General features: G+C 36.4%; 2 protein-coding genes across 2 annotated transcripts in view; one reads left to right on the top strand and one right to left on the bottom strand.

Annotated features, from left to right (window-relative positions):
- Positions 1–4803: 4803 nt before the first annotated feature.
- The window catches only part of ralgps1 (Ral GEF with PH domain and SH3 binding motif 1), a 114570-nt gene continuing 105672 nt past the window's right edge, over positions 4804–13701 (top strand). Inside the window, exon 1 of the mRNA XM_079897883.1 lies at positions 4804–5108. The gene's annotated coding sequence lies outside the window, so the exon portion shown is untranslated. The remainder of the gene's footprint in view (positions 5109–13701) is intronic.
- LOC307173162 (uncharacterized protein) lies at positions 8867–9649 on the bottom strand (the record flags this gene model as incomplete). Its single annotated transcript, XM_079896050.1, has 1 exon — positions 8867–9649. One exon carries the CDS (start codon positions 9647–9649, stop codon positions 8867–8869), a length of 783 nt encoding a protein of 260 aa, XP_079752176.1.

The raw sequence follows: 13701 nt of genomic DNA, 5'->3' as shown, positions 1-13701 counted from the left end.
ACAACTCCTTGATTCTATGAAATGTCACCAGTGTCACGCCTTGGGCAAAACGTCTTTCCGAAAGTATAAGTTAAACTACTCTGTGACTTACATTAATGGTGCTCTTCTGTGTTTTTTTTTTTAGTTTTTTTTTTTTTTTTAGTTTAGTGTTGCAGTCACTTTCTTTAGTTTATTTTAGTTAAGTATTTTCAGCACTGCAATATTTTTTTTTTTCTTAAAATCAATGTATTTTATTTTACTCAATATTTTAGAATACTAAATTATTTATAATGTGCCATTATAATCTCTTCATGTGCTTGTGAAACTGGCAGATGAGTGAGAATGAACCTTATGTTTTCGATTTTTTTCCGGCTCTGAGCTTTGAATCAATGGCAGTTTTGAACAATGAGCCAAATGTGATTACTCTATTACAGTTAGAGTACAGTTAGAGCCAAAACGCTCAATGCCATACTACTGACAGAGCATGTTTGGTGTCATTCTGTGACATGTTTGTCATTTTGAAGCATTGTAAGCCTGACTGCTTTGTTCGCTGAATATGTTTAGATTTGCTCTGTTCCTTTATCATAATGTACCTGTTCATGACTTGGGCCACTAACCAAAGAGCAAACCAAAAAATGTAAAGGGTTTGTGTAGTATGTTGCGCAGCGGACGAGAGAGACCAAAACCAAGCCCTGGAACAAACGAATCCGTTTTAGGGGTGTCAGTAGATCTTTTTCGTCTCATTTCCCAGCGTCATACTGTCATTTATTACACAGACTGGCGTTAAGCTGAAAAGTTTAGTTGAGCTAATGTTTTACAATGAGTGAAGCTGTAAGCATTCGCTGTAGCTTTTTAAGAACAGACTTTGGGTGTTGTTTTGTGGTCTTTAAAGAGGTGATGGTACAAACAGAGATGTTTTGTTGAGGACGTTGATTGAACTGGTGCCTTGCTATGAAACATAGGCTACACTACCATTTGGGGTCGGTATGATTTTTTTTTTATTATTATTTTGAAATAATTTTTTATTCAGCATGGATGCATTAAATTGTTCAAAAGTGACACACTGAAGACATTTTATAATGTTACAAAAGCTTTTGGTTTCATATTAGAAATGCCATTCACTTACACTTTATCAAAGTCCTGAAAAAAGTCACCATTTCCATAATTTAAGCAGCACGACTGTTTTCGACATTGATAATAAGAAATGTTTCTTGATCACCAAATCAACATATTGTAATGGTTTCTAAAGGATCCTGTGACACTGAACATTCAGCTTTGCATCACAGGAATAAATGTCATTTTACAGTATACAAAAAAGAAACATTTAAGTTTTAATAACATTTAATAACAATATTCCTGTTTTTAACTGTATTTTCGATCAAATAAATGCAGCCGTGGTGAACAGAAGAGACTTCTTTCAACATTTCACATTTATAAAAATCTTACCGACCTCAAACTTTTGAATAGTAGTGTACGTGAATCACTTACTCAGCAGGTCATTGTATTTTTTTTGTTGCCGCTCAAGATTATGGGAATGAGATGAGGGGTTCCTTCAAAGAAGGTGGAAATGTTTGTTATTTTTGGATGCGTCAATGTTTCAGCCTGGTCTTTTGTATACATACTGAACTAATGGTTATACACAAAAGCAATATGCCTGCTAGATCATAATCAAAACATGCAGTAAGGGTTCTTTTTTCATGTCTTTTTTTGTTTCTATGGGGAAACATCCCATTTGGAGGGGACTGATATGCATTGAAGCAACAGAGATTTTCGCATCAGAGTCATTATGCAGTTTTGACTGAAAGTGAATATGCTGAAATAAAATGGGACAATCAAACAGCTTCACAATATGGAAGCTGCCTCTTAAAATAAGGTTTAAAAAATCATGTTTTCGTTAGTTGGTTTTTGCTTGGCTATAATCTCATCAGAATAATGATGCTTTCAGGTTAGCAGATCGCTGTATTATGTATATTGTTTGGTCTAGAGAGGGGAAATATGCATGCCGGCCCACCTATTGTTCAAGTAGAATTGCATGGTGACCTCCGCGTTGTAAAACGAAACTACAGATGACCTTTTTTTTGGTCTTAAGACTTGAAAGTGATTTTCATTTATAGCTATATCTCTTTTGTGATATTTCACCTGGCATGCACTTAATGACCCTTTTTTAAATAATAATCAATAAATGTATTCCATATGGGATTAATTGACCATGTAATACTCCCAACTTCCGGGACGCATAAGGCCTCAAATATTTTATCGCTTGGGATGCGTTTCCCCTTTAATGGTGCTTTACGACTGGTCAGGTTTCTTTTCAGTTTTTATGTGTAAGCAAAAAGATGATGTTAAATCGGTGATATGGGGTTAACATGCTCTTGTTAAGGATTTTTAATGAACTGTAGTCATACTCCGCCAACTGACCTAGATACTCATGGTCCATTTTCACTCGCTTTGTTCACATAAAACCAGTTCAGTTTGTGCCATGCACAATCATCAAAAAAAGAAGTGTTTACAGGGAAGGCTGTTGGACTACTTTTTGATTGTGCAGCTCGTCCTTTTTAACTGTTGAAAACTGTTGACTTACTTCAGGTAGTTTATGAACACTGAGCTAAACCTAGAGATATTGAAGAAAAGGACATCTTGAAGTCTTCCATCGGTTCTACACTTCCAACATGTATCCACTGTGTAATATGCAAAAGCAATAACCTTTGTAAAAGCATTTTTTTTTTCTTTGGTGTCTTTCTGCCTCAGATCGCAGGAGGATCGTGTCTCAAAATGAATGCGTTCAGGATGTCAGGGAGCTGAGGTCATTCATGATGAGGAGATGATTTTTTTTATATACATTCTTTTATGTGAAAACTTGGACAGGTTGGGCAAATATGCTTCTACAGTGTGGTTTGTTTTTGCGGTTACAGCAGTCCACGTTCTATTTGTACTTAAAAAAAGTCACATCTTTTTATTTTATTTTTTATCCATGGCAAATATGAAAGGGATCTATGAGATATGTAACCTGCCGCTATGGTGTGTGCTAAAGATCTTCTTTCTTCATGCGTCGAGATTAAACAGCCAATCAGAGGACTTCAACAAAATTGTTAAGTCGAACTCTTGTTCTCTCATGTATTCGGGACATTGCAAAAAGTAAATAAGTAGAACTCAGGGTTTACTAGTATTCAGAAAATGCCATTTTGGATGCGCAGTGATCTTTGTGTGCCCAAAACTAAGCTTGCACTTTTACTTCAGGTGGGGAAACAATTCCTCAGTCATTGGTTCCCAATACAGTCTGCCTCACAGGTGTAGTATGATGCACCTAAATGTTTCCGTTCTTGCTCTTCTTGAATGCATGGGACGGGCGCGGAGTTTCACAGCTGAGGAAAGCAGATCTTTAGCTCTCGTCGTACCAGTAGCACTCTGTCCAACCTTCTGTTATCCACTATATGTACAACCTCACAACCCAACTGTGAACCTCAGAACTCTACTGTTTTATACAACTATGAAGTACATGAAGCTAGCTGACGCCGATGCTGTAACAATTAACTCGCCATTTATGAATTTTATTTTATAGCATGAAATATAAAAGTATATTTATTCAAATTATATATTTTACTCATAATCATTCTGTGCTGCTTTTTATTTTCGTTCTTAAAGCTTGTATATTGCTTTTTTATGATACAAAGAAATGTCAATAGATTAAAAAAATGCATTTGTTTGTACAATAAAGATGCTGATTTGGCAAAATGTCTGGACATCCTTGCTTTACTCATTCTAAGAAAATATGCATTGCAATTTGTGTGTGTTTGTGCATTAATGCTGATGTCCACTAGATGGAGCACATGCACTGAAAAGATAATAATAATATGCTGAAGCTTAATAAACCCCACGCATATTCATTATATTCGTGTAGTAATGCTATTACTCTGTTTTTGTTATTCTAATTTAGTTCAAAGTTTAAACTTTTTAAGTTTAAATATATTGAAATAATTATATATTGTAAGTGTATTGCAAATGAATAAATTTTAAAAGACCTATGTAAATTCTATGTCAAAATTTACAGTTTATTGTCCCTGAGGGGACATTTGTCTTGACTCTATGGTGTGTAAAACTGATCTATGAATGATCAGATGGACTACCAGCTGGTGGGGACAACACTGACCTGGTAAACCTTGATCAATCTGGTTAGAGCTGGCAAACCACACTGGACCAGTAACAAACCAGCTGGCATGTTCCAAAATCCAGACTGGCCACCATAAGCTGCTTTGATATACAATTTTTTTTTTTTTTAATGCAGGGACATAGATTTAATTCAAAGTCCTAAATCACGTTTTTATATATATAACAAAAACAAAACAAAAAGTCCCACTTCACATGAAAATATAAACATAAATAAAAACACACAGTGCACATAGCCTAACTGTTCAAATGTGTATCATGATACCACAAAGAGTTATAATGATACACATTTGAACAGTTAGGCTATGTGCACTGTGTATTTTTAGTCCAGTGGATTATAAGAGTCCAGTGGATTATAAGACTTTTAAAGTAAACTTTTAAAGATTATAAAGCTTATAGGCGCAGTAAATAATAGCATATCAAATATCTCACAATAAAAATAATTTGAAAAATCAAGAAAATACCTTTATTTCTTCAAAAATGAAAAACGAACAAGGGAAAAATAAAATAAAAATATGTCCACACATATTTCCAACGCAGAGTGCACAAAACAAAGAGACATATATTGGCCTAATTAATGATTGGTTATTTAATTAAAGTGTGACGCTACGCGATTGGTCAAAGCTTCTGTCCATCAAACGTACAGCACTTCCTGATGTCGATGCCCAGCTGTTGGCGAATGACCCGCATCTCCACCATCAGGCTGCATCGTGTCTACACACAGGACTGCCCTCAGCGTTTGACATCATACCTGCTCAAAACACGCTGCTTTGCCAGGACAACGTCCATGTATGGAGTAGAATAACTGAAATAGGCTTAAATAGTCCAGTGGATGAGAGGGAATCCTTTCAAATTGGATTTTTGTGTCCTTAAGGTCGTGCTGCAGTACAGACACATACGCTTTGCGTTGAGCCGCGCGTGCATCTCAACCGCGGACGAGGACAGTGGCGTATTTCCATTGACAGGTGAGTTGTATTGTGCGTGCCGTTGGCATCTGTATCTCTATCTGTATAGAAGATGAAGCCCAAAATGAAAACGGTATCAACAGGGATGGCGTTGCGTCACGGGGGGGTCGTCTGCCTGTCTCCAGCTGGGTACCACACTGTCAATATGATGCATGACGCCATTACATCTAAAACAACGTGCTTCTGCAGGATGCTCGGTATTTTGTTCAGATGTTATGATGCCATTTTGCTGTAAGGATACTCTTCTATTTGGTGTCTTATGCAAACTGGAGGATGGAATAAGAGATTGTTATGTGGTGTCTCATCAATATTTAGAATTATGCTCTGCCAGTTAGACCAGCACTGTGATATGATTTAAACAACCAGTATGAATATGAATGAGAATGAGAATCACAACAATATAGTAACTGACATTATGACAGACAGCTTAACCAATAAAATACTCCCTGAAGCTGTTCTCTATGATTCTGATGATATGTAGGCTTTTTATTTTATTTTATTTTATTTTCAGAAAGAACCAACCTACTGTGTTTGTTTACGTGGCTGATGTTTTGTCCTGGAGAGACTGACTTTGGAAAGCACCTGTATTTACAGTAGTTCTACTTTCACATTGGCATTGTGGAAAGTGCTGAGAGTCCAAGGTACACATTTGTAAATATAGATCTAGGTTATGTAAGCAACTACAATATAGCAACTTATTATTAGAATATTTAAAAAAGCAACATACAATTTAAGTTATATGTTCAGCTAAAATTGATTTGCTGCCTGGGAATTCATTATCTGGCGATGACGGAATGATTTCTGAAGTAATGGTATCGGAAGTAAACACACACACAGTGTGTTATCTAGTTGGTGTGTGTGGATTATTTTATTATTTTAATATTTTAGGTTTTTTTTTCTGGGAAAATGTAAATGAATTAACAAAAGTTGCAAATGTCCCATATATGCTCCTTTCTGGCACACACTGCACTTCTGTCTTTTTGCAAAGGCTAATAAAATGTCACTACACACATTCTGCAGCAGTGGATCTTAAATCAAAGGCCTCCTATATAAGCTAAGAGATTTTCTCCAATATTTCAGCTGTAATTATAAAAAGGAACTGGCGAGTGTTTATATAGTTAAATTAATTAACCATAGTTTAAGATGAATGTAATGTCAACAATAATAATAGTCATCCTGTGGCCCCTTTGGAAGTTTGCTGAGGCCCTCTAGTGGACCCCGGCCCCATGTTGAGAACCACTACACTACCGAAATTGTTTGTCTGTAGCAGAGTTAAGTAGAACGATCCAATCCTTTTTTTCTTCTAATAGCTGTAAATAAAATTTGTAAAGTTATATTGTGGTTCAAATACACAGTTTGTCCAGAAAGGTTTGTTACATACCTTTTGGTGTAATAAGGATTAACAACTTCATTACATTATATAATTCCTAATGTATAAGTAGTTAATGTACTCTCAAATAGTAAGAAATGTCATGAAACTGATTGTGTATTATTAAATATTATACTTATCTGTAAAAGGTAAATCTTAATAACTTTAGATGAGTTATGAATGTCAAATTTACTTCTGCGGAGATTGCAGAATTAATTTATTCCATTTGCATTTAAATTCTTTGGCACCTCATGTTTATTTATTGCATTTAGTTCTCTCCACTTTACTTATTGTACTTATCTTACTATCTTTTCATCAAATAGTGGTGTGACTGTGTTATTTGTAAATTTATGTAATTTACCAGAAAGTTCATTTAGCTCTGCTATCTCAAATCACCATTTAGCCTACCCTAGTAGATATTTTTTTCTTATCCTCCACAGTCATTTTCTTTATATTGCTGTGTATTGCTCGCGTACTGGAGTTGATGGCAAACCTTCAAGATTGTGCTAGTGAAGCCAAATAATCTGCTATACTATATTTTGTTGTTTGTTACGCCTCCGTGAAATCTGCTGTCTACTGCAAGTGCTGATGAGAAAATCTGTTATTGTTTCAGGAGCAACCCATGTTTTCTGTTTGTTTCAGACCTTAGAGTTTTAGCTTGACTAGTAGAGCACAGCACTAGTATTGACAAGGTCATGGGTTCAATTCCCAGGGTGCACTGATATTGACAAAATTAATACCTTGAATGCACTGTAAGTCACTGCCTGTCACAGGAAATAAATATATTGTTGAGATTCATACTCTTTCTAGGCTACTAGAGAAAGAGAGATGTACAATACTGCAGGCTATAGAGTCAGAGATAAGAAACATTGGCAATGTTGAACATGTCGGACATCCAATGTGGCAGATTGTTGCCTGCAGACTGCTCTGCCCTCATGTGTATAATATAAAAAATATGAACAGTGCACACATTACAGCTCTTTCTGTTGCCATAGAAACTATAGATGTCTCAGCTGCAGGTGCTTCAGCTGAATCTGTCTCAGATGAAACGGGGCAAAATCACACTGTGAGTCTTGTTTCCAATAACAATTTTATTTGTTTAAAAATTTTTTTCTAAGGTGGTTATTTGAGCTATTTTGAGTAGTTTTATTTTTGTCTTTTAATGACGTAATACAGAAGAATGCGCTTGATATTATTATTATATTATTATTTTGTTTGTAACTTATGCATTTATATTATATTATTATTTTGTTTGTAATTAATCGTCAGCACAAAAATCGTGATTGTGACAGGCCTACTAATTATTGCAATAATAGTGACTTCTATTTATCATACAATATCAATACTTTATATAATGTTGATCATTATGGTCATGATTAGATACCATTAGATTTGATTAGATGTATTGTAAAGGGTTGCCATATAGGGATCTATCAGCCACCATATCGGTTTCAGCCGAAATATGTTATGATGTATATATATATATATATATATATATATATATATATATATATATATATATATATATATATATATATATATATATATATATATACTGTATTTGCACATACACATCATAACATATCGGCCGAAACCGATATGGTGGCTAATAGATCCCTATATATCCCTATATATATATACAATTTACAAAATATCTTCATGGAACATGATCTTTACTTAATATCCTAATGATTTTTGACATAAAAGAAAAATCGATCATTTTGACCCATACAAGGTATTGTTGGCTATTTCCATAAATATACGCGTGCGACGTGACTGGTTTTGTGATCCAGGGTCACATATAAATGTATGTTAAAATATGATAACTTTTTAAAATGTATTGTTATCATTATAGATCCAATAAGAAATTTTGTCTGATATCTTAAAGAAATTTTGTCTGATATTATTTTATGTTATCCATGGCATATGCAGTTTTATTCTTTATTCGCAATTATGTTGTCCAATGACTTGTTTGCATTATTTAGGCATTGTTTTATTTATTTGTAAGACAATAGATTTTTTTTTTTTTAATAAGGAAAGTTGGCCATAGTAGTGTAAAATTAATTTTAAAACCTAAACTGGTTCAAACTAGGCTACTGTACTGTATTGATTTATTGTGCTTGGGACAGGGCTTTTAATTGTGAGATTAGTTTTTGTAATCACTAATCAGGCTCTCAAAAACTATGACATTTTGGATTTAGATTTATCTGTCAATATATCGGTTATCGGCTTTCAAATATAAAGAATTATTGGTATCGGCCAAATTGTTTATATCGGTGCATCCCTATTGTCATAGTTAGTGAAGTTAGACTTAAAACTTAAAATTAACTTAAAATGATCTTTTTGGCACTTTTATTGATTAGAAGGTAAAAACAAGATAAAGAGGTGATTATGAGTTGAAGATGTCCACATGACCGGCTTCAAGAATAGTTTGTATTGACCTTTCCTTTGGTTTTAAGCCTAGTTCTTTGCACAGCCGGTCCATCTTTTCCAGCTCACTGCTTATGCTGAGCACATCAGCATTTATCATCAAAAATGCAGAAGGCGTTTCAGTGGGAATTCTGTAGTTTCTCTCCACCACCAGTGAGAAGCCACCAGGCAGAGAGTACTTCACTGTACTGGTCCTGGTCCAGCTGTCATACATCTGGATCTGGGCCATTTTCAAGAAGTTCTTCATGGTCATGCTTTGCATTTTATTGTGGGTCAGAGGCAGTTGGAGACACTTTGAGAGACGTGACATGATGGCACATGGGTCACTCAGTTCTGTGTATGTTAGAGACGTGTCTGAGGATGTTCTCTGAACTTGGCTTTTGCACATTACTTTCTCGGGATGCTTATTGGTTGATGTTTCTATTAAAACAGCACCTGTTGCTGATCTCTCTTCTGGTGATGAGTTGAGTATTTTGCTTTTCTTTTCTTCAAAATGTTCATCTTCTGACTTCTTTGTGTCACCTGATTGAGAGTGATTAAGCTCTCGTTCTTCTGCCAGGATCAGTCCCCACTGGCCATTATGCTGATTCAACCAGGTCTGTGTAGAAGCCAGTTGGAAGCTGTCAGTATCGTAGTAGTACTCTACATCTAAGATTTCCCAAACACTGCGGACACCCATTTCCCTGAGGCGTTGCTCTGTCTGCACTCCCAGCTCATACTCCATCTTCACTGGAACCTGCATGGTGTCTTTTCTTTTGTTAGCGCCCACAATTTTTTTTTTCTCAGACTGGAAAGTCTTCAATACTTGCAATATGATGGTGTATGTGAAAAACAGCGATCAAATTCAATTACCCAGAGGGATAATTCCTGATAAATAAACAGAACATATGAATTAAATGTCTAAGCTAAGCTAAAATAAGAGTCTAGAATTTAGGCTCTAGTGATTTTAGTGTAATGACATTCTTGTTTCTGAAATGCAGTATTGAGTGGTGAAAAACAGGGGAGAAATATCAAGGAGAAATTTTCAAAAATAAATGTTTATATGTTCCCCCTTCAAGACCTCTCTACTTCATGTCATGGTCCTGAATTCCCTGTCATAGTTTATGTTGTTATAATGAAGAACAGATTTATACATTATCTTTTAAATACCAAATATTCAAAACAAATTTTAAATTTTATTTATTGCATCAAGAAAGTTAACTTACCTGCAGGTAAGTGTTCCACCAAACAACAATCCAAAATGTTTTGTAGGTTATTCTTTAGCTGATGTTATCTTATTAGTTGTGTTGTAGTTACAGTCTGTGTCTATGGTTACCGTGGTAAGATGCATTGTAAGAAACAGTGCACTTTTTAATTTCTTCTCATCAATGAATCCTGCAAAAATGTATTGTAGTTTCCACAAAAATATTAAGCAGCACAACTTTTTTGCTGACTCAACATTGATAATAATAAAAGTATATTTTTTGAGCACTAAATCAGCATATAAGAATGATTTCTGAAGGATCATGTGACACTGAAAACTGGAGTAATGGTGCTGAAAATTCAGCTTTGCATCACAGGAATATATTTAATTTCAAAATATAATCAGAATCAGAAAGAGCTTTACTGCCAAGTATGTTTGCACACACAAGGAATTTGTTTTGGTGACAGAAGAAGCTTCCAGTACACAGTCACAACAACAGTACACAGATAGTAAAATAAAGATATGAGAATAAGATACACATACTGTGTGTGTGTGTGTGTAAATTTGTATGTACAGGTGTGCAATATACAAATACAGTAGAATAGAATAGAAGCCCCTTTTTCACAGACTGGATGTATACTATTCTTGGCGGGTGGACAGGGGAGCACCAATAATCCTCCCAGCAGTCTGAACCGTCCTTTATAGTCTTCTGATGTCTGATTTTGTAGCTGAGACAAACCAGACAGTTATTGAAGTGCAGAAGACTGGCTGAGTAGAACTGAATCAGCAGCATCTGTGGCAAATTGAACTTACTCAGCTGGCGAAGGAAGTTGAACCTCTGCTGGGCCTTTTTCACAACGAAGTCAATGTGATTGTCTCATACACTGCAGGTCCTGAGAGATCCCTTCATCGAAGAAATCAGGACAGAAGTGGTCGAAATTGGATAAAAGAGACGGATTAAATCACCAGGTGTAAGGAATGTGTCTCCCTCGTCTTCTTGTGATCCGATCAACCAAAATGCCTCTTAATATCAGGTGTAAACAGTTCCCTTGTCTTCGTTTTCCTGAAAAACATCCTCTTCATAGGGGGGAGAGTGGGGGTGCTGGAGGTGTTGATGGTTGTGCAGAGAGTCCCTCAGAGTGGGTCTGGTGTGTGAGATTGAGATTTTAAAATCTGCAGTAAAACTCATTCAGGCAGTTGTTGATTCCCTGCAGAGTTGGGGGATGGAGTCTTGTAGTTTGTCTTTCAGGCCTTTCCACACTGAAGCAGGATTGTTGGCTTTTTAGAGTAGCTCCTCTTAGCCACTCTAATCTCTTTTGTCAGTGATTGTACAAGATCTTGTCCCGATTCCTATAGGGATCTTCTTTGGCCTGGCAAAGCTGTCTGAGTTTTGCTGTGAACCATGGTTTGTTGTATGTTAAAGGGTTAGTTCACCCAAAAATGAAAATTGTGTCAGTAATTACTTACCCTCATGTTGTTCCAACCGCGTAAGACCTTCGTTCATCTTCGGAACACAAATTAAGATATTTTTGATTAAATCTGAGAGCTGGATCACTTCTCCATAGGCTGCTAGGTGACCGAAACTTGCTGGCCCAGAAAAGTTATTAAAGAGATCGTTAATATAGTCCAAGTGACTACAGTGGCTTAATCTTAAGTATATCAAGCGACGAGAATACATTTTGTGCGCAAAAACAAACAAAAATAACGACTTTATTCCACTATTCATTTCCTTCTCTCTGGGCCTCGTAGTGTTTTTGCGCAGCGCGTCTGTGTTGCACGTCAGACGCATCACACACATGACCAGCTTCGGCCAATTGTGAGCCTACGTGGTGACGTGTAACACAGACGCGCTACGCAAAAACACTACGTGAACCAACTAGAGGCCCAGAGAGAAGGTAATGAATAGTGGAATAAAGTCGTTATTTTTGTTTGTTTTTGCGCACAAAAAGTATTCTCGTCGCTTGATATACTTAAGATTAAGCCACTGTAGTCACTTGGACTATATTAACGATCTCTTTAATAACTTTTCTGGGCCAGCAAGTTTCGGTCACCTAGCAGTCTATGGAGGAGTGATCCAGCTCTCAGATTTAATCAAAAATATCTTAATTTATGTTCCGAAGATGAACAAAGGTCTTACGGGGTTGGAACAACATGAGGGTGAGTAATTACTGACAGAATTTTCATTTTTGGGTGAACTATCCCTTTAAATAAGTAGGCTACTGGTAGAAATGCACATATCCTCACAGAAACGGATGTATGATGTGAGACAATCTGTGAGCTCATCCAGATCAGTGGCAGCAGCTTCAAAAACACTCTAATCAGTGCTCTCGAAACAGGCTTGTAATTCCCACTCTGCTTCGTTGATCCATCTCCTTAAAGTCCTTAGATTTAAGTTTCTGCCTTTAGGCATGACCGCGGGAACTAGGGTCGACAGCTGTTTCACTCATTTTAAGAACACCTTCCACCTTAATACAATTACTCTAAAGATTATTTCGTTTTTAGATGTTGTCGAATACGGTTTTATGAATTTAAAAACTAGAAATCCATATATCAAAAGCCGATCTCGCATGGAGTGAGTGACGTGACTATGCTGGATAAGGACCAGCATCTCAGAACTCATTTGACGCTTATTTAATGCATGTTCACTCAGACATCGGTGAAAAACTAAATACAGATGCATTAATCGGCATTAAGGGGCTGCTCACACAGAACGTGTTTTTCCCTTCCATTCTGCTACTTTTCCATTGCTTTTCTGTGTGAACGCACTAGCCGTGTTTAACCGTGTTTAACTCGCGCATGACACATCGTTCTAAAAACGCAGCGCTCAAGTTAAAATAAGTTCAACTTAAACATGCCTCGAGACTTTGCGTTTCCCCCCGTTCCACTGCCTGCGTCTTGCGTTTTTGCTTTTTTTGTGAACCGGCACTATCTCCTGAGCGAGTATCATAAGGTAAGATGCAGATTTTTGTGCTGTGTTTGTAAAATGTATTATGAGTTCTGAGCTTTCTCACATAAAACGGTCCATTCATTTGTATGTTAATCATCTTGTTGGGCTGTTTAATATTAGGATTTTGTTAAAAATACTCTACCACAGCACCGCCCCATAATATCAAGCCCCGCCCCCAGCACCCCCCTTATAAAATATGTTCCCGCGTCTATGCCTGGGTAGGGAGAAGATGAACCAGACAGTGAATGTGATGTGATGTGTTGTAATGTAATGTGTTGTCTGAGTTTTGGCAGTTCATGGGTGAGTTTTGCATATATTAACATAGACAAATTGTAATAATAATTCATAATATTACTGTTTTTACTGTATTTTTTATCAAAAAATGAAGCCTTGGTGAGCATAAGAATCTTCTCTAAAAAACATTGAGAAATCTTAACAGCCGCTCTCTTTTGAACAGTAGCTACGGTATGTCTAATTAATGCCGTTAGGCATGCACATTCAAGCCATGTGGACAAATACAGCCAAATAAACAAATACAGGCATCCCTGTGGACGGCAAACATGAGTGTTAACAGTATTGACTGAATTCTTCACACTCGATTACGCTAGTTAAATGCTGCTGCTCTCAGGCAAGTGTATCCACGCCTCTGGCTGTAGATTTTATC

Source organism: Squalius cephalus (genome assembly GCF_949319135.1).
Source record: "Squalius cephalus genome assembly, chromosome: 16".
NCBI lineage: Eukaryota > Metazoa > Chordata > Actinopteri > Cypriniformes > Leuciscidae > Squalius > Squalius cephalus.
The sequence above is the reverse complement of the archived record's forward strand: the minus strand, read 5'-3'. Positions and strand labels throughout refer to the sequence as shown.